This window comes from Empidonax traillii, unplaced genomic scaffold, assembly GCF_003031625.1.
Source record: "Empidonax traillii isolate 1590-97213 ecotype Southwest subspecies unplaced genomic scaffold, ASM303162v1 scaffold594:size396842, whole genome shotgun sequence".
NCBI classification, from domain to species: domain Eukaryota; kingdom Metazoa; phylum Chordata; class Aves; order Passeriformes; family Tyrannidae; genus Empidonax; species Empidonax traillii.
The window spans coordinates 159,456-186,932 of NW_020955787.1; the positions used below are offsets into that span (position 1 = coordinate 159,456).

General features: G+C 38.2%; 1 protein-coding gene across 9 annotated transcripts in view; it reads left to right on the forward strand.

Annotated features, from left to right (window-relative positions):
• Positions 1 to 27,477, forward strand: part of PRKACB (protein kinase cAMP-activated catalytic subunit beta) — a 75,974-nt gene that overhangs the window by 37,826 nt on the left and 10,671 nt on the right. For 4 of the 9 annotated variants that reach the window (XM_027898377.1, XM_027898378.1, XM_027898379.1 and 1 more), the window contains 5 exons: positions 20,212 to 20,273; positions 21,207 to 21,335; positions 24,819 to 24,917; positions 25,262 to 25,344; positions 25,863 to 25,989. In XM_027898377.1, coding sequence (XP_027754178.1) covers positions 20,212 to 20,273; positions 21,207 to 21,335; positions 24,819 to 24,917; positions 25,262 to 25,344; positions 25,863 to 25,989 — 500 coding nt within the window. Of the gene's footprint in view, positions 1 to 3,779; positions 3,927 to 5,365; positions 5,550 to 8,759; positions 9,159 to 17,488; positions 17,498 to 20,211; positions 20,274 to 21,206; positions 21,336 to 24,818; positions 24,918 to 25,261; positions 25,345 to 25,862; positions 25,990 to 27,477 lie in introns of those variants that run through there. The other 5 variants (XM_027898371.1, XM_027898375.1, XM_027898373.1 and 2 more) reach the window with 5 other exon arrangements.

A 27,477-nucleotide genomic window follows, 5' to 3' on the forward strand; every position in this document is an offset into this window, starting at 1 on the left:
ATCAAGTCCAACCCCTGATCCAACTCCAATTACTATATCATGGCACTAAGGGCCACATCCAATCTCTGCTTAAAAACCTCCAGGGATGGTGAATCCACCACCTCTCTGGGTAGGCTGTTCCAATGCCTGATTACCCTCTCTGTAAAGAATTTCTTCCTAACATCTAACCTAAACCTCCCCTGGCAGAGCAATTGAGTAATTTTTATTCTCATTCTGAAAACTTTGATCCTGTGGTCTGAACTGCCATTTTGGCAATCACCAGTGAGCACAGCACCTTGATGGAAGCTGTAAGAAAAGCACAGAGGAAAGTGATGTGTTGAGAGAAATCCAGTTCTCTTTGGCAGGTTGGACAGTTTTGTGGAAGATTTGGCTTTTATAATGACACTTCTGTCCCCTTTTTGCCTGCACTAAATATGGAACTATGACCACAAGGTATTTGGTTTCAAAAAGACCAGATAATATGTTAGTAGAAATGAGGAACCTTGATCTGCTGCCATGGTTTGTGCACATGGAAAATGGCATCATCCTAGGTGATGAATTTGTCAAATTTTGACAGGAAAACTGATGGAAAGAGTGAGAACTCTTGGCTTGCATATGAAAAATCAGATGCCAAATTTGATGGTTTTCTTTTTTTTTTCCTCCAGGTTCTTACTTATTTTTTTATTCATTTTGTATCATCATGATTAATAAGTAAATGATGCTGTTGGACCATGCGAGCTTAAATGAATACTTCCTGCTGAGATCTGGAGGTATTAGATGTGTGCTGCAGTTAAACTGGTGTACAGCAGATGCCAGTAGAGGCCTATTGAGTCAAAATAGAAATATGACCAGCGTTTCCATAGCAACAACTTCCTCCTGGCAGTCCTATTTATAGCAGTGCTGCAGTCCCAGCCTCGGTGCAGCTCTCGCAGGGACTCTCTAGGAAGGGTTAACCTTGTTAGGGAGAAGTGTAGGCGTAGAGGTGCACCAGCACTGTACGGGTTTGCTTGCTTGTGTTTTATTCAACAGTGAAGTTACTGGTGGTGTTTGTTGCCTTTACATTCATTTTGAAAAATCTCTGCTTCAAAATGGAGAGCCGTCAGCCTTGTGAGCTGTGAGCAAATGCTGCTCCTCCTTCCGTGTGTCTAAGGAGAAGTGCAACCTAGTGGCATAGTGCTGGCTGTGTAGTGAAAATCAGAACACAGCTGCTTTTTCAAGAGCCTTTTCCTGCCTCTGTTCCTACCCATAATTCCTTCTGAAATATGCATGCCTGGCAGGATTCAAAATGGATTTTATTCAATTATATAATTTCTGGTGAAAATGTTTGAGGGGGGTTAAGTTACAAAATGGCTATCTGTATACTTTGTTTTACATCTTTTTCTCTCAAGGTTTATATAACAACTAGAAAAAGACCACACATATTGCCTCAGGCTTATAGCAAAGACAGTCTAGGTTCTTTAGTATATGTCATGTAACAAATGTGTCATTAAATGCTTATAAATTTTTGTATTTTCTCATTCAAAATTAGACAGTTAAATTGTTTTCTTTTTATGAAATGTGTTGGCTGCATCTTTCTACTTAAAAATACCTTCTTTATTGATCATAAGATACCTGAAAAATGCAGCAAGATTCCTAAACTCTTAAAAATGGAGGATCCCTCACTAACACTTTGTATCAAGTAATTGCTCAGTCCTTTTGTAATAAATAATAAATACTTAAGTTATATTTTCATCTTTCATTCTTGAAATAACTGATGCATAAAAGAAAAGATGTTTCATCCAGCCATCAATTTTTAAAGCAAATAAATAAACTTTCTCTAACCTCTGGAAAAAAGTAGTTCTTCATTATTCATTTATAGGGTTTCTTTAAGTTTTTTTTTTTTTTCAAAGATAACAAACAAATATGCAGAAAATATGTCTTTTTTAATGCAGATAAAGACCTCCTGTGAAATTTAGAAATATTTAAATTTAATATTATGTTTTAATATTTAAAATAAGATAGAATATCTTTATTTAAAGAAATAAACCATGAAACCAGGAAAATACTAAGTTTCAAAATTTGAAATTAAAACCTGAATTTTAGTTAGCTGTAGGTGATCTGAAATTTGTTAGCATCATAAATCCATTTTTCATGCTTCTGTCAAGGTATACAGTTAATTGTCTTAAACTCCTCTTCTTGACTGCAAGACACTCAAAGTATTGAAGGTATCGACCTTGGTTAAGCACTGGAGAATGTTATTTGCGCAGTCCTGCTTTGCTTGACTATAGAAAAGCGCACACATTCTCATTTCAAGATATTCTAAATGTTTTCCAAGTCAAGTTGCGACATACGGGAACTGCTGTTACTCAACCATCTGGGGCCTCTGAGGAGAGGAGAGGAGGGTGCTCGCTTTCTTAATCCTTCGTTTCTAAGGCTTGACTGCCAGGGCAGAATTGCTTCTTAGTAATTGAGAAATGATGTTTTAGCAGAGGTTATGACAAATAAATTGTCCCCGTAGCTCCGTTATTCCTGATTCTTTTCCAGCAGGAGCTGGCGGGCCTGTGGCTGGGTCACAGTGCTATTTGTAACACCCTGGGAGGTGTGCACAGGGTTATGGGTTGGCCACCAGGAGAAGTATAAATGGCTTTGTTACCTTTATCAGCTCAGAGCACCACAGTGTTAGCCCTTGTCTGTGGCTATCACCATCATGTTGCTTTTTATTAAACTGTGGGAGAGCGGCTTAAAAGTTTGGACTGAAATAGTATTTATCAAAATACCAGACCTTGCACATGCAGCGTTTGGATTCACAGTTGAATCTCTTACCCACTGCTCTGAGTTTTTTAATGGGTTTTAAAATATTGTGAAGACTCCGTGGCTAGAATTTAGCAAAAAAAAGAAAAAAAAATTCTGCTGAAAGGAAATTCTTAACATCTCAGTGTTAACTTTGGCTGCAAGAGTTGGAACTTTGTTATCTCTTGTAGAACAGAAATTTTAGATTCTATTTTGGACTCTGTTCTTCATATAAAATACAAAGTACTTACTGTAAATAAATTAATTGGAACACCAGAGTGTCAATAAGATGAAAGATTAAGTAAAAGGAAATAGGAAGTTCCACCTTTAAAAATCATAGACTTCATTTGAAGACGTTGAAAGCCATGTGGGATGTGAGTTTCCCGTAAAATCAGTGTGTTAGTATTTTGTATTGTCATTGGGCAATTTCCTAGATTAGGAAAGTGTATCACTACTTGTAAGAATATGACCAGCACTTTCTTTTCTCTGAATTTTGCTGGGCACATTTGCTCTGTGGCAGTTTCCACATCCCTCCATGGATTCTAGATGGCTGACAGACTAACTTCTGTAACGTGAAGCAGTGTGAATTTTGTAAATTACTCTCTTAGATCAGGGAAACAAAACGTGTTAGCTGAATGACAGTAGTGTAAAGGGACAAGATGAGCACACCATCATACCAGGTGACTTTGTTTACTGTAGAAAACAAAGATAGAAAGAATATTAGTCTTTTGGCAGGATTTCCTGAACTGCCAAGGATTTGCAGTGAGCTTCAGGGAGAGCATGGCTGTATAATACCAGGGAAATAAGTATCTTCATGTTGTCTAAGCACTTTTTATATTGCTCTATGGAAGGTGTGTAGCATTACTCTGTTATAAAGTGGTAATATAAAGCATATAATATATCCCCTCTGCCTATTTGGGACCCCTGGTAAGGCAAACACATCCTGGTGGTCTTCACTAGCTCTTGTTTATGGCAGCAAAGCCTTGAACCAATGGGATGTTACGGATGTCATAATTGATCTTGGAACAGGGCAGGTGAACAGCTGGAAGGCAGAAGGTGGCACGTATAATGAGCTGGCATCCAGGGAGGGCTGCAGCTCCAGATCCTGACAGGAAAGCAGCCTGGTCACCTCGTAGATACCTGGTGCTCACCTGGATTTACAAATGGCTATGTAAGATGTAAGCATTTAGTTGGTTCCAAATTCCAAACAGGAGGATTTGCATTTCCAGAAAGCAAAGAGTCTAGAAAAGTAACCCGTGGTGTGGCCGAGGCCGGCCACAAGTGTCGCAGTGCCTCTTAGGAAGGACCTTGCCAAGTCTGGGCAGTCTGTCTGTCGGCATTTTGATTGTTTTATCATTGTCACGGGCAGTTTGTCATCATGAGGTTTTTTCTGAGGCACAGGCCTGTTATGAAATGGTTATATAATGTCCAAGGGTGGGTATCTGCTGACATTTGAAAACTATGCAGTGAGAAGTATGGTGGGGAAAAATGAGAGGTATGTCTTTAACACGTGTTGACTGTAAGGCAGGAGACAGATTGTGGAAAAGTTATTTCAATCTTTCTTAAGAATAGCCTAAATCTTTAAGAAGCCACATCATAGATGTGCAGGAAGATGTACTGGAAAACCTGGCTGATGTATTCGTTTTCATTTTCACAAAAAGTAATGTTTAGCATTACCCACTGTAGGCATGCAAAATCACGTAATTTGCAAACTAATGCAATGTTAAATACTACTTTCAATTTATTTTCCTTTTCTTTTGTGCCATTAAAAAAATATGGTTTCTAGACTTACTCCATAGTTGAAAGTACTCAAAAACACTTAAAATACTGAAAGTATGAAAATACTGACGTATTGAAAATTTTCTTGTGAAAGATTGAAATGTTATTCTGCAAAAAGTTAAATGCATTTGGTTCATTCTTAAAGTAAGTAGAACCCAGTTTGAAAAAGTATCATGTAGTTTTGTTTATGTGTATGATAGAATTTAACTTCTTCAGACTGATTTTCCTCAAAGGAGGAAAATAATACCTTCCCCCCCTCCCCCATATTAAAATAAGCTTATTTGGTAGTGATTGCGAGTAACTTCCTTGCTTAGAAAGCTGATTAGCTGAAAGCATGAGATTACTAATGATTAAATTCCAGCTGGTTATGTTTGCTACAATGATGTAGTACTCTGTCTCAATAACAAGGGAGGAACTGCAGAATAAGTCACTTTTGTTTTTTTTTCACACGTGGTTGAGGTAAATTAAAAAAATACATACCTGCCTTCTGATCTTTACTTCTGAACAAGTTGTTTATAGTATTCTAACATAAAATTTATATTTAAATATAAGATGTAACGCATTCAAAAGCTATGAGAACATATGCTAGAGAAATTAGTGCTGTTTTGTTTGGTTTTCAAAAACCAACCCGCTTTTCAATTGACACGAGAAGAGACTTTTGGCAGTATAAACCAGTCCATCACAGGGCTTCTCTGAACAGGAAGTGGAAGAGAGCAGTGGTTAGCGAGCGCTGCCGGCAGGAAGCTTGACACATGCACAGCTCTCGGTGGTGCTGGCTTGTCCAGCTCGCCGTAGATGTTTTCCCTTTTGCTCTGGTACGAGTCCCTGGGGTGTGTAGATGGCAGCGCACAGGGAGGTGCCGTGTAACCAGTGCACAACAGCCACGGCGCTGCAGAGACTGGAAGGTTTTGCTAACCGCCTCTTCCACAGGCACTCCAAGAATGGTGCCCAGGAGCAGAAAGGGACGCAGGAAAGTGAGAGCCAACGGTGCTCTGAGTTCACTGCCCGGTGGGATGAATCGAGTAAGTAGTGGGGGTTGATTTGTTGAGAGATGTTGGCAGTTCAGTTTGCCTCCTAAGGGAAGAGCTTGTACGTTTGCAATGAGTCTGAACACTGACGTGGGATACGTTCCGGGGCAATTTTACAACTTGTTACCTACAGGTATTGGTGTGAAGAACAGCACATTGCATCGGGCAGGGGGAGATGGGGCTGCTTCATGGACTGGGGGCTGGCTGGAGAGTTGATCCCTCATTCCTTCTTTTCTTCCAAACCATGGTTGACTTGTTTTGGCAAGCCCCCACTCCAGTTCTTGCTTCTAAAGTACTTCCTTTATTTTCAAATTAAATCAGCGAGTTTAGCAGAAATAGAAAACCCTAACTAAAGGCTGTAATGTTTAAACTTTCAAATGGGTAGATGTTGCTGCACAGTTTAAATTTCTAATTGTAGGGGCTTTCATCATTCACAGTTCTATTTTAAGGGATATATATACATTAGAAATGCTATACAGTGTAAACAATATATCGTTCTGTTTGATTTTAACTATTACATATTAACTTAGTGTGGGAATGCTGGTTATCATTAGCGTTAATTTCTTAATTAGTGAACAGTTTACAGTATTTGTATGGTTGAAAAGCTTTCATGGTTGTATACTGGGTAATAAGAAAGATTTCAAAAAAATCCCAATCTAAACAAATTGACATTTGATTTTCTTATTTTTTAATAATTTTTAATTTTAAAGCCATGCAGTGTTCTGCAAAGCAATTCTTGTGTCTGGTTAAATGCTCATTTAAAAATGCTACAATATGGTAATTTATGATAATTTTGTTCCAAATTTCAGATTCATTGATGGGTTTGAGATAGCACAATTACTTCAGCTGAAGATAGGCTGTGTTGGAAATGCTTAGCATTACAGTGTTACCATGAAGAAAACCAGTGTTTATACATCTTACTTGCAACTTAAAATATTGTATGAGTAGGGAGTGAATCTGTTCTCGGAGGATAAGCAGTAAACATGGAAACAAAAAGGTGTCATTGACCTAAAATAGATTGAATCTAGGTCTCCCAAATGAGATAGAAAAGAATTGACTCGTTTTGCTGGGAAGATAAATGATGAAAGTGCATAAATTCTGAACTTCCACTCAAAATACATTCAGCTTGGTAAAAATAGGCACATACTTGTGTTTATGTAGAAGCTCTTTTTTATGTAAATAGCTATTTGAAAAAATAACACTGGAGCTTTTCAGTTTATATAACATGAAGAAAAAACTGGTATTGACCTACTGACTCTAACAAATTGTGGCCTGTTTGTGTACAAGTCTGTACTTTTTTCCCCTCTGTTTGAGGCAGGCTTCCTCATGTGACATGTTTGATGAGGAAATGGACTGCCGTGGCTCTTGATAAACGTGGTGAAAATGGCTGTTCTCTGAATGCTATTTTAAGTCATAATTAAGCAGAGTGGTTGCATGCAGTTTTCTGAGCTGAAGTTGCTGAGCTGGTAGCTGAATAGTGGGTGTCTATGCAGCTTTGGTTTTGGGGTGAAATTCTGAATCTTTATCCTGAAACCTTACTTTCAATTTCTAGATTATTTTAAAAAAATAATAATTTAAATTACTGTAGGTACCCATGAACTAAGTCCATGGAGGGATGACAAACTGCTGGAGGGATAGAGAAAATAAAGAGTACAGGGAAGGGAGGGAGTACTTCTCTCTACTCCTGACTCCTAATTAGGTCTTCAGAAAAATACATCTTCCGTGAAAATTCTCTGTGAAACATAAAAGAGAAACAAGGTGTTTGGGGGTTTTTCGTTTGTTTGTTTGGAGGTTGTTTTATTTGTTTGTGGGTTTTTTAATACCCAAGAGTTCAATGTCATAGAATTGCTTGGCATCACTGAATTCAGGTTGTAGATTAATTTCACAGAAAGTTTAATGAATAAGCAGTGTTTTAGAAACGTGCTGGTGTTTGTCTTACAAGGATATTTAAATATTCTCATCTCTTTTGCCCATATCACTGCAACTTAGCAACGTTAATGTAAGGTTTTAGGTTAATGTACATGGCAGACAGCATGAATTATTCTCGAAGTTCAAGGCAAAAGCACTCTTAATTCCTGAAAAAAGTTTTGAAAATAACTTCTCAAAATTTTTGTTATTTTAGGCTTCAGGTAGAATCCAGTTGAAAAGGAAGTTAATATACTTATACCATCTGCTGTAATGAAATGCAGTAACAGGTCTGTTTCTATGTATATTCTTTTACAAGCAGTTTCTGCTGAAGCTCTGGGTTTGCTGGAGGGGAAGGAGCTGCTGCATGCTGGGTGGACTTTGTGTTGTCAGTCGCCTGGTGTTGTGGGTTTAAATAAATTGCCTTGTGGTCTATGGCCTTAAGGGTTTTTCAGTGGTTGATTTTGAAATTTGCCATCATTACCTTGTTATTTTGATATATCAAGTGCAGTTTCTCCCGTGTGCCTTGGATTCTTGGTTGGTGCGTGAAATGAATGTGTTTTGTAAGATCCTCCAAGTCCAGTAGGACAGAGGTGACTCAGGGCACCGTGGGCCTTGGAGTCTGTTTCCAAAAGCTGCCTGAGCACACGTGTGATTGCCCAGCCTGGGCTGGTAACCAGGTCACTTGTGCTGCACAGCCCTGGGGTGACAGGGGCACGATGGCAGCAATCAGAGCGATGCACTTCACCCTTCGCGTAGATGTCTTGACTGTGACCGCTTGCAACTCTATGGAACCTGCATTTTGATTTTTGTTTTGTTTTCTTAGTTGCTTGTTGCTCTTTGAAGGATTGAAGTGGGAGAGCAAAGGAAAATGAGGCTGCTTGGTTTTGAGCATAGAGCCAGTAAGATGAGTGTGGGTCTTTTATTCTTGAAACGATACAAGTATTTTCCAAGTCTGCATAAGAGAACACATTAACAACTTGGATAACTGAAATGGTCAGGAGAGTCAACACCAGTCCATCTGTCATCCTCATAGTCTCTAAATTGAAAGTGGATGGATAATGAACATTATTTGGTCTCCGGTTCAAAATAATACCAGTATATTTCCAAATGCTGTGGAATGATGTGTAGAGATTTAGCTGAATAATTACTATATATATATATATATATATATAATTGCGTATAAAGAGAGAAAAATGCATGTAAAATATGAAATAATGTACAGAGCACACTGTATGAATTGCTTAAAGCTTTAGAATAACTACTAGTTGGGTACAAGTCAACAGATAATTCTGGTCTAAGGTTGCCATGGAAACAACCAGTGCTTGATATAATTGAGAACATCTTAAACCCTCCTGGTGTTTGCATGCTTTTTTCCCCTGCCATTTTGAGTTGCTTTAGACATGAATAGGTAGCACTGGTCAGAACAGTAGTAGTTAATGAGCAAATCCAAATCCCGTGTCCTGAATATTGATTTTGATATTCTACTGGTATCTTGTGCTTCGTAGTTTTTTGCATCACAAGGAGCTCATAAGGAAGAGCAGCTCTCTGGATTCTCTGTGCTCTCTCTTTCTAGTTAGTGTATAAGTGTGTTTAGAGATTGAAGCACTGATTTGGTAGAGATTAACATACTTCATCAACTGTTGGATTAATATTAGGAGCAATATGTTTCAGACAACTAGCTTTTCAGCATGAATGGTAAGTCTTTTTTATTCCCTTTGACAGTGTTTTTTTGTTCTGTCTTCACAATCAGGAAAAATCTACCAGGTTTCCCTTTCTTGTCTGCATAGCTGCATCGACTGCTGATTTCTTTGTTTTTGTAATCGACTCGCTGTGGGTTTCTATTTAAAATTAGTGGTCCTTAAGATTTGCAGTTTTTTATTCAATTGTTTGCTTTGCATAACTGGCATTTAGTGCTTTATTTTAAAGCTTTCTTTTAGAAATAACTTACAAATCATTAAGGCAAAGAATCTGATTTGAAAAATTTTATAATTGAATATATACATGTCGGTTCACTTAATTTTCTGTGCCACTCATAATAAATTTTTTTATTTTAATTAATACAAACCAGAAGGGCCTTCTGAAATAATTGTAGTCGTTACCTAAAAATTCTAAACAGGTATTTGTTGTTTTTCATCTGAACCAGCTTATTCTTCTATGATTTTTAGTCTTCTAAATGCTGGGATAGCAGAATAGTTGAGGTCATTCATGGAGGTAGGGGAGGGCAGTCTCATTTGAAATGAGATACTAGAATAGGTCTAGTAAACTTATTAGGCAGGTATTTACTTTCCAAAACAACTGTGACTACTTGCTATAAGATACTTTGAATATAGTGGAATTATGAAGTACTATATTCTTATTTGGAATATTATTGAAAATTGGTTTTGAATATATGACCTCTGTATGTTTGTTTCTGTAGAAAAAGATATCCTTTGAAAATTGTGTGCAAAAAGCCCGAATATGTTAGCTTTCTAATTGATGCCTTTGTGTTTCAAACAGATAGTCTGAAGCTTTAGAAAATGACTTGAGGCAGGGATTTCTTGAAAAGAAAGAACAGTCAGTCATGTGTATGAGGTCTGTCTGTGTGTGTCTGTGTGGTTTTGCTTTATCCTACAAATTTAAAGGACCATTTTTACAAAGGTTTCACTTGTGTACATGGCATGACATAAAGAGTGGGAGGAGTTATCCCACTGCCTTATCTAATATCAGCTTGTCTATACTTATCTCGTACAAATGTGTTGAGGTCATCTTCCCCAGAATGGAAAGTGTGGCTGTCATTTCCTTGCTGTGCAAAGCACAAAATACAAATGTCAGAGCAGGTACAGTTATTAAGAGGGTGTTTCGGTGCTTTGTACATCCATCATGGAGATTTGTGGTACAGCCTCACTGGTGGCTGGTTAAGCAAACGTGAGTGCAGGCTGTCCTGGAAGTGGTGTCCCAGCCTCTGGGGATGCTGGTGGGGAGCTGGTGTGGCCACGCAGACCCACAGCTGGCCTGCACCTGCCCTGCAGGGACATGATGGCATCCCAGCATCCCTGCCACCACGTGCTGCTGCTCAGGCTCTGTGGGGAGCAGGAGTGAACCTGCAGCCTGCCTCACCTCCTCCGTGTCACAGGCCACCATCCTCTGCTGCTGGAGAGGGCTCTCCTTGGGGCAGAAAGTCTCTGCTTCTCACCAGTGACCAGGCTGGGCTTTCCATCACGTTTTCCTCTGTTACCCTTACAGTTAGGTTGTAGTTTCCATAGGAATTAAGGATTGTGGAAATCAGGTGGTGATGGTTGTTTTAGGGTTGGTTCTTTTTTTATTATTTTTATTTTCCCTGGGAGGTTATTCTGCAATTTGCATCTGTAGATTTCATTCATCTTGACATCTAGGCTCCCAATTCCATTAAAAATAGAAATAAATAGCTGCAACTTTTACCAGGTGTCGGTTCCCACCCAGAATTATCTATAAACTAGTCTAATTTTGACAAGTTTGACAAGGTTATCATCTTCTGCTCCATCAGAATTAAGTCTTTGCTGTAAACGTTTCCCTCTTTAAACCACTTGCGCTTTTCAATGCACTTTTGTGGCTGTCTTCACTGCAGTACTGCTACATTACACCCTGTCAGCGGATAAAATCAGCTGCTTCCCTTGTGAAAGATGGCCAAGATGCAAGTGAAACATCAATGAAAAAATGATAAGTTTTCTTCCATTGGAAGTACAATTGGCTAATTTGTTTTTCTTTTCTAATTTCTTCCCCTTCCCCAGAAAAGCTGGTTATATGATTAGTTGGATTTTTTTTTCTAGAACGACTCGAAGAAAAAGCTGGTTTTCTATTTCTTTGGACTTGGCCTTTTGTTTTGAACAGCAGGACATTCTTGAACAGATAAAACTGGAAGGCCAAGTAACTTAAGGAGCCCGGGCTCCCAGAGGTGAAAGGTGCTACTCTGCTAAATCGTCTGGTTCACTAAGACCACGCTTAACACTCCCGAGAATCACCACGTACAGGATTGGGCTCCTGCTCTCCAGCGCTGCCAGTAGGGTAATTGCTGATGCAGACATTTGCACTGCCGAGACAGTGCTTGCCAGATGTGCGTGAGGTAGATGGAGCAGCATGTGGAAAGGGTGTAAGCTGCACTGATTGACTGCTGGATTACTGTCCAGTTTTGTGCACTCGGGAGAACAGGAACGTTTAAGGAGTGAAGGGTGAAGGGAGGTAGCGTAAATATCTTAGTTATGTGCACTGGCAATGTTTTTAAGGGCAAGGGACAACAAGTAGCAGCTGATTATTCCCACTGCTGAAAAGACTATAGAAAATAGAAGGATGCCATGGAATTTCCAGGTGCCTGAACTACACATCTTCCTATATGTGTCTCATGGAATGAATGCTTTCTTCTTTTCAAAAATTCCCCAGTGTTACCTGTTAGCCTCTGACAGTGAATTAGGGCTCTTGGGTGCTAACTTGAGTTCATGTTTTGTTCTGGTTCTTGTACAAAATATTTGAAAAAGGCAACACAAGAGCTGCTGCGCTGACGTAGTTCTTTAAACCCATCTGCACAGTGAACAGTCCCTTAGGGTGCTTGGTTTGGGGTAGAAGCAAAAAATATTTAATATAATTGGCATTTCTTCCAAAGGGAAGGTTATTTGGCATGTTGTAATCTTGAACTGTGACTTACTCTAGTCCTCATTACATTACTTATGTATATTTTGTTACCAGGAAGATTTTTTTTCTTTCCTTGGTTTTTAGTTTACATCTCAAATTGTTTATACATTTGTTGCTGGTTCCTCTGAGAGTTGCTGCTGCGCCTGCTGTTGCAGGCCAAAGGTCACAAGCTTTAATGATTGAGATTCTGACTGGCAGCTTTGCAACTTGCATAACGTTTTTGGTGTTTCTCTTTCTCTTTATTCATTCCTGGTGATAGATACCCCAGCCCACTAAGAATTCATATGGTTTGGTTTCTTTCTTTATTTTGTACGTTTTGCAGTTCAGTCCTCCGCAAGTTTTGTGCCTGCCTTTTTAGACAAATAAGTGCTGACTTCAACCAGTTTCTCTCCAACGACCCATTCTCCGTCAGAATGGATAGTAAAAACTCTTACCTGCTTTCTGCCTGCGTTAATCCTGAGGCAAACAAAAACTTGTTATTCACTTGATGTGCTGAATTGTGAAATGTGTTTGTTTACATAAGGCTTCCTTATTGGGGAAGTCAGTCTCTGCTATTTAAGGGTATAAATGAACTTCTCCTGCTTGGCTAGTTACTGCAGGCAACCCTTTCCTGTAAATCTTGGAAGTGTGTTCTGTGGGAGATATGTCAGTGCAGAGATGTGTCAGGAGCTCAGATCTGGTGAAGAGATGAAGAGCCGTTTTGCTGATTTACCCTGACAGCTGTGAAGACGTGTCTTGCTGATCCCAGAGCATCTATATGAGAATTTGTGGAGGTTTTTAATGCAGGGGCTGGCACAAGGTAGCTTTGTGAGAAGTGGACTTACATCCACGTGAGTGCACACAGACCAAGATTGGTGCACCTGCTGTTATTCTGATGCCTTGTGTGAAATACTTGAAAAAGAAAAAGCAACACAAGAGTTGCTCTTCTCAAGTAACTTGTTAAATGCATCCATATAGTGAACAGTCCCTGCAGTTGTTTAGTTCGGAGTAAAAGGAAGAAATTAGTTTAGTGAAACTTCCAAAGGAAAGGGTATTTGTGCATGACTATATATGGTATTATTATTGCCTGCTTGCAGGGAATTTAGTCGTAAATGTGCAGATCAGATGACCTGCCTGCAGATTTACGCTTACTGTTGCTAATAATCTAGCCATAAAGCCTAGTCTCAGTGATAGCTGCCTGATAGTATGTTATCCTTTTTAGTCACTGAACTAGGGAATGTGGGGCAGTAACAGGGAGAGGAAAGTTGGTGCTAACCAGTTAGCCAGGTTCTTAATGCTGCAGAGGGGTCGAGGGCTTAACTGGAGGGAAACTGCAGCAGGTACTGTAAAACATTTTGCTTGGTAAGTGGTTTTGACTCTAGGAGGAAAATCTGATTAATTTGTGTATTTATACTGAATGCTAGAATTTACTAAAAACCTCTGCTCAAAAATGTGATACATTTACAAGGTATTTTACAGTAGTGCCCTTGAAAATGTTGTTCTTGGAACTCATTCTTGAACTGTATTCTTTTTTTTTCCCAGATGGTAACCATGGAAATATATCACCTGCAGAAACAAAATATTTTGAATTTTTACAATTTTTGCCCAGTTTTCATTTTTCCTTATATTGTTATTACCTGTTATATTTCACACAAGCAGAATTCTATAGGTCCTGTGGTAGTTGCAACATTTTAGATTACTTGCTGGATAAAGTTGGGCAAGAGCTATAGAGGGTGGTACTGCACAGCTCAACCTTAATTCCGAATTGTCTCCCCAGAGTGGCCTCTGATATATTGTATTTCTGGCTTTTGCAGGATTCATTACCTCTGAACTACTACTTTGGTATTTAAGAAAAGAATAAGGGAGAAAGACTGAACGTTGGATTTGGAAATAAAATGAATTTTATTGTTTCTGTTAAACACAGAAGAAAGTCAGTCTGACTGTGGCAGTTGTGTGCAGCAGAGTATCTACTGCTCAGAATTCTGCAAAGATTGGTGTTATCTCTGGTAGCTGAAAACCTGGCTCCTGTTCTGGTTTTTCTGAATCTGTCACATCTCTTGTGCAGGCTGTTGCTGTAAAGCCAGCCAAGTAAAGAGGTGAACAGTAAGTAAGATTTCAGCTTTAATTGGCAGCTTAAAATTAAAATTGTGTCCTCTAGCACTGAAAACTAAACTAAAAATGAAAAAGAAAAAGGCTAGGCTCTTAACTGCTGCAAATTTGCTTTTATAAAATTAACAAAATACTGTTTAGCTCAAGATTTCAAAATCATGGACAGGATTAAAATAAGATTTTGCCCGTGTTCCAAACTGGAGTTGTAATGGGTAAGGGCAGTTCATATTTTATAGTAGCTGCACGTTTTAAATTAATGCCCTAATGTGCTTCTCCAAAGATCAGATTCTAGTCTTTAGGCACTAGTCTCTTCTAGTTTTTAGGCACTACAGTTGTAACTGGTCTCAATTTGCTGTTTATTCTATTCCTTTCCCCTTCTCTCCATGTTTTTTTCATGCTGTTCTCTTTTTCACTTCTTACCAGTCCTTTCCACAGAAGTGTTTACAGTGCAGTCAGATAATTAGCACTGCCATTTAAATAGCAAACTTGTATGCTGTTAATAATCCGTACATGATCACGCATTTCCTAAGAACTTTTAGGCTTTGTATTTCAGCAAAAAGGTTCCTTTAGAACTGCTCCATTGTTTGGCTTTTTGGTTTTGGGGACTTTGGGGTTTGGTGTTTTGTTTTTTTGACTGAAGGAAAAGGTCTTATCCATTGCAGTGGGTAAGTTAGTTTGCTCTCCATCACCTGTTTTTATCATAAGTAGTGTTTAAACAAAAATATAAAATCAAAACCTTTCTGTAAAATTAAAAATTTGATAAATGGGATCATAATTTGATGCAGTTAATTAATCCAGCCTAGGCAAAAACAGACTCCTCCTTGCTTGTCAGTTGTTCATGGGTGAACCAGTGAGTATTCCTCACCACAGTGTTCAGATAAGATGGACTTGTGCTCAACCAGGCTTATTTCACATTAGATCTTATTTTCCCCACCATTTCCATATTGTGAGAAACGAAGCGTTTTGGTTTTGTTGACAGTCTGTTTCAATAATACCATTTTAGTTTGTGCTTTGAAGTGTTTTCCAGCTTTAAAATCTTAACTGGTGCTCACACTGCCTCCTCTCAGTATGTAATGCTTAGCTGTGTTCATTTGGGAACACTTGCCAGGGTGGAGAAACCTTATTTTGAGCCTTGTGATATCATTAATGCTAATCAAAAGGAAAATTTTAAAAAAATTAGGACAGCAGGTTAACGGTCCAAGAATGGGACTTAGAACGGGAATATCAGCTTCTCACTTGCTTCTGAAATGGGGTACCATAACCGCAGGATTCACTGACTCATCTAAATACATCTTGATAAGGTTTAAGGCTATAAATACTGTTTTTATAAAAATGAAATGTGCACATACATTTACCAGAATCTCTTCATACATATTTATTTTTCAATTAAATTATTTAATTAAATAGCCAATTTAACTCCAGACTTCAGATTATATTACATTACAGTTTTTGAACAAAATTTGAATTGTATTTCGATAAAGGGCATTTTAAATACCAGGCAGAGATTGGCATTTAGCACAGCAGATGGGGGTTTGTAGTGTTGCCCAGTGTTTAGTCTTAATCTTGCTTTCTTGCCGTGAATCCTAGCCAAATACTTTTTTTTTTTTTTTCCTTCCTACAAAAGATAAAATTCTGGCTTGCTGGCTCTTGGGGGAGATGTGATTGAGAATAAGAAATACAGTGTATGTGGGAGGTGGGAGAAAGGCAGGGTAAGCCATGATAACTCTCAGGACTGCTCCATCTGTGACCCCTTTCCCTCTGCCATCATTGCAACCCTGCAACCGAGAGGTCCTCACCCTTTTAATGTTTTCAGGAACTTTCCTCTGATTCACATGCTCTTGAACTGTGTTTTAGGGCAAAGTCGTCATTGTAGTACTCATACCGTTTGTTAAATTTTTTTATAAGCCTGCTAACTTTCCATACAAAAGTTAACCGATCAAACAAGCCAAAGTGTTGTGAACTGTGTGAATATACTGAGAGAGCAATCTCCTGCTGTTTGGGGGTGGGTTCAGGGGTGTTTGGGGTTTGTGTGTGGTAGAGGTTTTTTTTGTTTGCTTGCTTATTTATTTTTAATCCCTCCCATATGCTGGCATTACCTTGGAATCTCTGGATCTTGGGCCTTCTTCCCTTAGAACTCTGTTCCAGCAGACTTTCCTGTTCATCATCACGTTACCTCGGTTCTGCTGGGCACAAAGAGCTGGGTTTGTGCTGTGTGTTTGTGCTTGCCTGATCTCTGTGCTGCTGGTGCATCTTCTCCAGCTCCAGCTGCTGCCCTTCCTGCCATGTCTGGTTGGTTTTGCCCCTGCTGTGGCCCTTGCTGTGCCAGTGCTGTTACCTGGGCCTTGCTGTCTCCTTCCAGTACCTCCCTTTCCTGTGCAACTGGGTTTTGTCCTTTGGTTTCAGCCTCCTTCCCTCCAACTCCTGCAGTGAATGCAGTATGAGTAGGGTCTGTTGCTGGTCTGTGCTTACACTCCTTACCACCACCCTCATCTCCACTCAGCCGTGCATGAGTGATCCTAGATCTTCTGTGTCTCTGGGAGCCTGTCTATCCACATATCTTTCCTGGGTTCTTTTTTTGGACAGTCTTACAAAACTAAATCAAACCTGTATGGTGACTGTACCAGATCCCTGTATGCATTCCAGTTTGCATACAGCAGCTCCAGCTGTGCAGTTCAAACTTCAAGTTGTTGCTGGTGGTGGTGGGTAATGGGACTGAAATTTGATTGTGGTGGTTTTGGGGTGGTTTTTTTTTGAGACTTGCTTGCCATTTCTGTGCCTATCCACCACATGCCATGCAATTCACACATGCTGTCTTCTGGAACAAAGTGCTAAGTAGTAGGAAGATCACCCGATTACAGGTTTTATTGTGATCCAGCATGCTGTGATGAAGATAGATACACTTTTGTTAGCAACAGTTCCTTTGATGTGTGTGTCTTGGAATAGATTAATTATTAAAGATGCCAACTTGGTCTCCTGAAGTTCTGTAAGCTGTGCTTATTTCTGTGATGCGTCGTCTTTTTTTCCTACTGAATTTAGCTGCCTTTGGTGGTTTTTTTTCTGCCTTTGCTCAAACATTCTGTGATTTAGCATGAGTCATTCTGTCTATGTGGGAAAGGACTGTTTTATTACAGGGTCCGTTCTTGAGCGGGGAGGGGAAAGGGTGGAATGTATTTGTGTTTTCCATGTGTTTGTTGTGGAAATGCATAAAACTTTTTTTTCTTCTTCTCTTTCTTTCCTCTCTTCATCATCTCATCTGTGTGGGTGAATGTTCCTGCAAACCCTTGGGGAACCTATAGAGACGTTTGGTATGCTCATTCCTTCATTAGTGCCCAAAGTCACAGATGCTAGGTGCAGCTTAGACTAGACGAGCCAGCAAGAGCCACATGGTCACACCGTGAGGTGGCTAAAAATGTGCACTTGAGGAAAACTTCTAAGTCATCATCTGTACACCTGTTCATTTGCATCGCCACACTAACTCCAATGGCCACTGCTGCGCAGCCGGCGTAAACTTTGAGTCTGCACTTGAAGAGTAGAAATGAAACGTGTTCTCCTGCAGCAAGAGCTGCTGTTCTGTGATTGAGATACAATTTTCAAAAGTACCTATCCTGTTTCAAATCCCAAGTCCTACTTTGAGAAACGACTGAGGGGTATGCACTCAAGTTGCCTAGTTCTCTTTGAGAGCACCTGTTGAATTGTGTTGAGGTGTAGGAGCTCAGGTGACCTCTGAAAGTGAGAACCAGGCACAATTTGACCCACTCTCTCATTAGGAAGAAACCATAATTCTAATATAACACATCACAAAATACAAAATAATTTTTAAAGGACAGTGATTTTAAGATAAATGGGCACCATTGGGTAGCTTTATTTTGCATGTACACGTTCAGTGCTGCTTTTTAAGAAAAGAGAGCCAAAGTAAAGTAGAATAAGGTAGAAGTTTTGTTGCAGGAGAGCTTGTGGCTTAGTGATATTCTAAAAATGAGAGATTTTTCTCACAAATCCGCAATTTAAGTATTTCCAGCTGGATTGCATTTATTTCATAAACAGCATTCTTTTTTCCATAAGTAGAACAGAGACAGAAATGACTGTGTAAATGTCACTGCATATTTTTGTATACTGAATAGTCATATTTCAGTGCAAAATATATGGAAAATTAAAACACTTATTTAGATGAACAACAGAGATAGCATGAGGGATATTTACGTTCGCTTCTAAGCTACAGCCACTTAAGTCTGAAGGCTTACTGATCCTCCTAGATTTTTTTCTCATCATTAAGAGAAAATAATACGTGTGCTACTTTGACATAAATTGATGTTTGAAAAACTTTATCAGTGTGGATCACTTGATCACTTCATCTCTGTTCTCCTAATGGAACGAATGTGGACATTGCTAGTTTCCTTTTTTTGTGATGAGAAATTATTTCATGCCATAGGAAATCCTGTCCTTTTCTCAAATTAGGATCATTAAAAGTCATTTCACGAATAACCTCTATAATTTAAAAACAAAGGAAATATTTTCTGCACATAGGATAAATATGTAAAAATTTTTCACTGATTAGCCACTAAAATATTTTTAACTCAGCGAGTTTTAATACCATTTTAAAATAGTACCTTTGATAGAAACTGTTTTTATTGCTCAGCTTAACCATAAGTTTAGGATACTGAGTATGTTCCTCCTCTGATAGTACTCTTAAAATAAAATAAAATTACTGACTGGATATCATGCTTTAAACACTTTTCTAATGTTGAGGTCTGCCAGAACTTCTGACAACTCTCCTGAAATTTCCATTATATTTGCTGCTCCGTCAGAGCCAGTGATGGTGGGAGCCATAAACTTCCCTAGAGTATTTTATGATAATCAAGTCAAGCACACCTGAGAGGGGGGGGAAAAAGAAAAAAAAAAAAATCAATCATGACCAACCTTCTCCAGGGCTGCTTTAGTTTTTACTGCTGCTGGAACTTTACTGGTATAATAGGAGAATTTTTAAAAGTTTTGTCAACATTAGTATTCACTAAAAAGTACAAAGAAGTTCTGATTTGTTTACAAAGTGTTCTAAACCTAATTTTTTTTGACTGTCAGAGTGCAGAGTACAGTTACTAAAATGTGTATTTCTAGAAGTGACCAGAGCAGTCGTGGCATATTGCTGTGTGCTTTTAGCAATTGCTTGAGGCAGAGCGTCACAGTACAGGAAATCCACTGTCATTAACTTTGTGTTACGTGAAATGATTCAGAGAACAAAAAGACAGGATGATATTTTCTTCTCGATTCTGTGACTTTCAGAACCACAGCAGTGTTCGAAACACCTCCCGTTAATGACTGTGCGTGAAGTAATCTGCACTGATATTCAAAAAAAAAAAAAGAACAAAATATGTTGGTGCACATTTTAAACAGTCATCCAGAATTTTGCCATTATACATTCCTTCAGTTTCAGTGGAAAATCAGTATTAAAAGTGCATATTCTCTGACTGTGGGCATGCTTAATGTGCAGTGTTGTATCCCTGTGCTTTATCTTTGCTTGCAGTAATGCTGTCCATTTGGTTCTTGAGCTTGCAACAGCTTTTAAATAAAGGTGATGAGGGGAAAAAGCAATGAGATTGACGTTACAGTCAAGCAGCTGAAAGAAAATGCAACTTTTATTTAACAAGAATAGATTAAAAGTCAATCTTTGTGGAATGGCTATTTGTAAATGCCAGGTGTTTGGTTTTTTCCCAGTTGAATTAAGAATGTCTAACATCACCTTAAAGCCTGCTTGCCTATAGAGTATTGTCAGTTATTAGAACTGGCAAACTTAAGTAATTTGTGTAGAATGGTGTAGTTACTCCAGAAAGCGTAGATATCACTTAGAGAATGGTAGAAGTTCTAGAGGCATTGATGCTTGCTTTCATACATGGTGAAAATAGCATATTATGAATTGAAGAAAGAAGTTGATAATGAAGTTTATGTATTTTGTTAACAAAGCATTTCTGTTACATCCATCATGAATTATATTAATTGAAATGTACTTTTTTGTGTGTGTTTTCAGTGAAAGAGTTCCTAGCCAAAGCCAAAGAAGACTTTTTAAGAAAATGGGAAAGCCCCCCTCAGGTATCACTTGTTTAAGCATTCAATAATTTTCTGTATTGCGTTTGTTGATAATGTTATCAGTGTGTTATCAGTTGGCAACGGGCAGAAAACAGAAATAATTATAGTGCCATTTATAAAGGAGTTTCTGTTTTTAATGTCAGCTTTGTCACTGAAGTTCAACAGCGAAGACTCTTGGGTCTTCTTTGGATTTGAGCTGATGAAATGTTCATACTGAACAACAGATTTTCTCTTTTGAGAATGGTGTTCACAGTCAACATGACAAGACTCAAAATCTGTTGGCATGTTTTAGTTGGCTTTTTTTATAACAAGAATCTTTGGCACATCTGTAATTTACCATGCTAATAATTTCCCTCATGATAGTAAGGGGAATTAAGGGTACTAAGACTACTGTACAGGGCTTGGGGGCAGGTTAAGGAGCTTGTTAGAAATCTTGTACAATTTAAACATGGGGCGTTTCGATTTTGGGGAAGGGTCATTGTTTTAAAGCAGCATTTGAAATGCTATGGCAATGAATATCTGAGAAAATGTACTCAGTGACATTCTCTCCATGTAGAACTGTCTCTACAACTTGGGGGGTTTTGCATGTTCTAAATGTTCTTGTTTGTGAAGCATGAGGGGGTTATTTATCTGCATGTTAAATTCATGATCAGTTTACTTCTGGGTGTTTCTTACTAAGCATGTGTCATCTGTGTGGACAAATTACAGAAAAGTGATATAATTCGGTTAAGTCTTTCTGTTTTAATGAGTGCAGTGTAAAATCTCTTACTAAAACTTGACAAGTGCGAAATTATAACAACAGTGCGGCTGGCTATAGTTGTCTTTGATAAACGTAATTTTATTCAACTTCTTTAATAAGTGGATTTAATTCATACAGTTAAAATCGTCTTTGGGTGTTAGATTGTTAACAATGTCCTTATGTCCTTGTACCTGTAGAATACTGCTGGCCTAGATGATTTTGAGAGGCAAAAAACCCTTGGAACAGGATCATTTGGGAGAGTAATGATGGTGAAACATAAATCCACAGAACAGTATTATGCTATGAAGATACTGGACAAACAGAAGGTTGGTGTAATTTAGAGTGGATTTCATGGTACAAAAGAGTTTGATGTAGACAAAGATCTGGTAGCTGTGGTGAACTGTGTTGCACATTCTGTGCTTTTTCTTATCACACTTGGATACCAGTGATAATTTAATCACTTGACTTTCTCTTTTAGCCAGTAGATTCAGTTGATGGGATAATGAGCAATAACATTAACAGCAGGCCAAAGAGGCTCTAAGTAGTATTCAAAGCATTAATAAAATGTTATCAGGTAAATTCTTTGCGTTGCTTATGTAAAGTGACCTATATATTCTTTGGGGAAAGCAAAATGTGCTGTGGTTTAAATAAACAAATAGAGAAAGAACCTTTTGCACGGTAGCTCAAACCTCTGGAAGGCTCTTGGGATCAGAAATTCTCAGAAATTTCCTTTGTGAACCACAGTTGAAATTAAAATTGTTTGCACAAATCATTTCTTTTCCATTCTTGATCCCATGATCAAGAATGGATGGATCAAGAAGTATGGATCTTGATCCCACACTTCTTGTATGTATAATTATGTAATAATCCTGTTGCATCAGTAGTAACTCCATAGATAGTATTGCTGCTCCAGCCTGATTTTTTTTTTTAACAGCTTATTACTCTTAGATTAAGTAAGCAGTGTCGTTTGGTAAACTTGAAATTTTAACCAGAATTAAATAGGTTAAATTATATAAATAATTATATAATTAGGTTAATTAAATAGAATTAAAATTTAAATAGAATTCCAGAATGTGGAAAAGCATTTTAAAGGAATTTATCATTACAAGTAGTTTTTAATGGTTTTGACAAGTTTTTCAGAATTATTTAAATTTGCATTATTTAGATTAGTAGATTTAAAGGTCCTTAACATAAGTGCTCTTCTTACATTGTGAGACACTGTACGTAACTTTGCTGTGTAACAAAAATCGTATTAATCAGGCAAGAGAACTTAATAATCAGCAACCAACCAAATCCAAGTCAGCGTTGCCTCAGTGTGCACTCTTGCACTCGGGCAATATTACATTTCTGAGTAATTGTATATGTGACATAATCCAACTGTTTTGCCCGAGCTGCAGTTCCAGGATTCTTCCCGTGTGCTCTGGGGCCCTGGACCATGAAGAATGGCTCATTTACTTAAGCATTACTTTAGAATGGTCAGATAAGGAGGAATTAAAGTAAACTGGTGTCAAGTCTGACATTATTTTTTATTTTTACTTGGAACAGCTCATTTTTTTGCATCTAAAGCATTCTTCTCTAACAGTGGTTTCTAACTTACATTTTTTAAAAAATCCAATTAAATTAAAATGACATTCTGACACAGTACAACTGAAATACAGCCCAGACCATTTCCATGTGTGTGGAAATGCACCTCATCATTACCTCAGTATGGCTGATGGCATCCTGCGGGAAGAGCTGCTGTAGCAGCCCCCTGCTGCACAGAGAGCCCACCAACAAATTTCAGATTTTCAGCTGTTTCATTTTTTATGAATGGCTGAGTTTTTGTCACTGGAACAGTTTATGAAATTACATCTTAATTCAGAAAGTTGCTATAAAAATAATCGAGGATTTTTAAAAAAAAGTTCATTAAGTTCATTACTACCTCTCAAAATTGGAAAGCTATAGTTGTAAAATGTTCTGGCAAAAGCAAAAAGTCACCTTTTTATCAATTGCAGTGGACTTGCAATAAATGATTCACAGTATTAAAAGATGTTTGCATCCAGACATCAGTCTTCTCTTAGTAAATTAGATGGTTTTGTCTGTAATCAGAAGTCTTGATGTGTTCCTTTATGAAATATCTGCTTTTTCAACTCAACTTAGCGTATGTATTATGTATTTGTGTTGTATTAAAAATGTATTAGTAACTTCCATTAATTGATGAAAAAATAGGAGATGGATTTCTATCACTTCTTTTATTATAGAAAACATAGAGATGTCCGAAATCAGACAATGGGCAGGCTGCCTATAATCTTTTGTTTCCATTTTACTTGAAATAAGAGAAAGCAGATAGTGTACACCTTTGCTACTCAATCTTAAGCTGGATTCGTCAGGTTATGAAAAGAAATGGAGTAGATGTTGGTATAGCCAGTAGTTTGTGTATGTAGGGATATTATTCCTTTGTCTGCCTCGTGTTAGAAAGGCTATAACACACTGTTGCTTGGCTGCTTTCATTCTGTAATGGTTTTTGGAAAGAAAATATCCTGACTAAGAGCTCGGGCACAGAGGAGCTGCTGGAGAAGATCGCAGTGTCCGGGAGCTGCCGTGGGCACGCCCTGAGCCTGAGCTGTGTCAGCAGAGCCGAGCTGGGGAGCCCTGGGGTGATGGTTCGGAGTGTTAAACAGCAGCTGCAGCCTGGGGCACTGCTCCTTCTGCCTCCACTGCCTAACGGGCAGGAGATGGGGGGAAAGTCCTGTCTGGCACTGCAGCTGCAACACCTCACAGACTAAAGCCTCGGCTTTCTTGCTTGGATGGACAAGAACATTTCCGGTACTGCAGCTTTTCAGGGGTGGAGGGGACACCTTTCACAAATGAGCCAACTTGAGCAAAATTCTTCTTTGGACACTAAAGTTCTGACTCAAAAGAGATTTAATGTTTTTAAGTCGCTGTTAGTTTTGCATGGCATTTATTTCAAAGCAATAGTGAGTTTTTTGTAGGTACTACCTTTTGCATCTAAAAGATAAATTTAAATACAGTTTCAGTCAGAGTTGAAATATCTTGCTTATCTGTTATTTATAGCAGTTAGATTTGATTTCCAAACACAAAACTAGACTTGTTTGATATGGAGAAAGAAAAAAAAAAGTAATTTTACTTGGAAATCATGCGATTCTCAAAATGAGATATAGGTAAATTGTGCAATAGGGATTAAGTAAAATGGAAATAATTGATTATGCAATGTTGAGATTTAACACAATGAAACCAATTATTATTGACTGAGAAAGAGCGATGATCAGAAATCAGCCACTTGCCCCCTTGTTAGCAGCTTCACATTTTAATGGATTCCAAGAAGTAACTATTGCTATAAGAATGGAAATTCTGACTTTGTATTCTCCTTACTCTTCTCACTAATGTGTGAGCTGTATAAAGTAAGTGTTTACTCCTGTTCACAGAGAGCGAAATCCATAATTAAATGTGTCCAACAGCCTCCTCCCTTTCTTAGCTAAGGGTCCAGAGATCAAACAGATTCTATTGAACTGCTGCAGGAGTATCTCCATTACAAGCATAAGCAATTCTTAAGGAAATTCAGAGAGGTTTTCCTTGCTATCATCTATGCACTATTTGTAGAGTTGTTTGCCAACTGTATTGCACAAGTGTTACTCTTTAAAATGTTGTTAGGCTTTTTAATCCGTTCTTGGCACTGTTGTTGTACTAGTAATCCATAAGGTTTTTCATTATCTGTAAAGTTACAAACTTACTGTCAACTAATTGTTTAACACTGAAAAATTTATCGACAACTGTAAAATGTCACAAACTGGGTATTTTTTCTCTCTTAGGTTGTCAAACTGAAGCAGATAGAACACACACTGAATGAGAAGAGAATATTACAAGCGGTGAACTTTCCTTTCCTTGTTAAACTGGAGTATTCTTTTAAGGTAACCATCATTTTGAAAGTAGATGCTGGGTTTCAGGGAAGTGTCTGCTTAAACTTGCACTAAGCATCTTCCATCTCTTCTTTCGGGTCCCTTACACACCATTCTGTGTCAGGAACTCACTAATTATCTTTATACAGATTTACTGTAAAATAGATTTCGTGAGATGTATGATGCTTCTTTGGCAGTTTTTCAAGGATTTCTACCCATGTTGCTTTATATTTGCCAAGGCCATTGGATGGCTACAATTTTTCATTTCATTCATTATTAAAATACACTTTCTGTAGGAATTACAGAAACTATAGCATGCCTAATGTGTATTTGTGTATGTTTACTTGTTTCCTTAGGACAATTCTAATTTATACATGGTAATGGAGTATGTTCCTGGTGGTGAAATGTTTTCACATCTAAGAAGAATCGGAAGGTTCAGGTAGGAGTATTAATGACATTATTCCTTTAAAAAGGCTTAAGATGCTAATTTGGAAAGAGAGTTTTACAAAATTTGTTAGCATCGAGGAAAAATTTTGAAGGGTTAAATGCATTTAATTTACCTCTTTTTCAGTGGACTTAAATTAGTCAGGCAGTGAAGAACTTGTAAATATTTCTTATGTTTTGATTAGTTAATACAGACATTTGTGATCTATGCATTATAAAATCTTGGAATGCCTATGGATATTGTCACTGAAACTGACGGTAGTTTCTAAAAGTAAAATTCCAAGTTTAAGGTCTGCATTGTGGGATACATTCATCTTAATTTGCATGTGTATTTTAGCTGCAAGACATAAATTTAGGGAACGCATGTATCAGTTCTAAAACATTTGCTTTTCTTTTTCTTCTTACACAGTAAAAGAACTGGTTAAAAGATTAGTCTATCCCTGGCAGTTACATGGTTGTTTCAGTGCCTTAGCATAGCACTGGGGTAATAATTATTCTTTTAATTCTTTACAGTGAACCACATGCACGGTTTTATGCAGCTCAGATAGTGCTAACATTTGAGTACCTCCATTCATTAGACCTCATCTACAGAGATCTAAAGCCTGAAAATCTTTTAATTGATCAGCAAGGATACATCCAGGTATGATACTGTTCATATATTTAGGGAGTGGAGTCTTGTCTTACTGTGTAGATTTAGGTAATTCTAGAAAATGTGTTTAGAATAAAATGGTCTGAAGCTGTTTGGCACGTTAGCCCATTTTTGAGGTAGTATTTAAATGCCCTACTGCTTAGGAATGGTTAAAACCATTGTTTTGTACTTCTTCTGACTAAAATTCAGTATGCACAGTGGAGCTGTCTGCAGCTGAGCCAGTTGTCGGTTCCCTTGGGGTCTGTGGTGAGAAGTAGGTGATTACATGGCTCTGTTCAGCTGACCTATTTTATATGTCTGCCCCAGAACAAGATGAAAGGTGCCCTAAAATATCTGTTTCTCTGCATTGTCTGTATAAGTAGTTTAGGAAAACGAGCTTGGGTGTTAACTGACACTGTAGTACTTAATGTGTGTCAGATGAATCCCACCCTTGGAGAGTCCTGGCCTTCTCAGCACATCTGGAGTAAGAGCTGAGTAGAGGTCAGATCAGAACTGCAGTGGTGCAAATGATGACTGTTTTCCAACAGTCTCTCCTGGCACCTTCCCATCTTCCTTTTAACTAAATGGCAAATTTAACCTAAATGGCAAATGGGAAGGCAGTGTGTGCAGCAGTAAGCACTCTGCAATGCTTTACAGTCTGTAAACTATGGGAGTTCTTCATTTCTCATTGTGTCACCTTTTGCCATAGCAGAATCTAACGAGAAAATACATAAAAAAATGTTTCCGAGAAGTGGAAAGGAGTCCTGTCTTAAACAGCTTATAACTGTAAAATCATTTTGCCCGGAGAGTAAAATAACACCATAGGGAGAAGATAAACACAAGTTCCTTGAATGCAGTCGGGGAGCATCATTAATATAAAGCTTTGACTGGCTTAGTCCAGAGCTGGCAACTCTCTGTATGCAACAGTTATGCTTTTGTGATGGTGTGCAGAGGGAGATTTGTGTTCATATGTTGATGCTGCAGCTCCAACTTCATTTTGGTTTTCCATTTTAAAGCCATTACTGTTTGTCCTGTGTCTGCAGAGTATTCTTCTTACATAGGCTGATGTGCATTCCCAAACACAGAAATGATTCTTTGCTAACTGAAGCAGGTCTGTCTAGTCAACATGTCACTCACTCTGTTCAGTTCCAGCTGTTGATGCTGTTGTTTCTACCAAAAATGAAGCCAAAGCTGCCTCAGTAGTTTGGAGTTTGGCTTCTTTAATTGTGACACTAGTGTATAGGACAGGGTTACTCTATAATTAGCAACGATTCTCATTGTAGTACAGTATGCTTTCTTGGGAAATGGGTGGAAATTGATACCAAGAAGGAGGAAACAAAAGAAAAGGATCCCCAAACAAGCATAGACTTGGTAGCTTAAAACTGATCCCAGAATTTCCCATGTAACTGCCTGGCTTCCTTATACATTCCACACTACAATCCAGGAAAAATCACAGAGACTATGGTATTGCATACAGAGTTCTGAAAACTTACTGCAGAA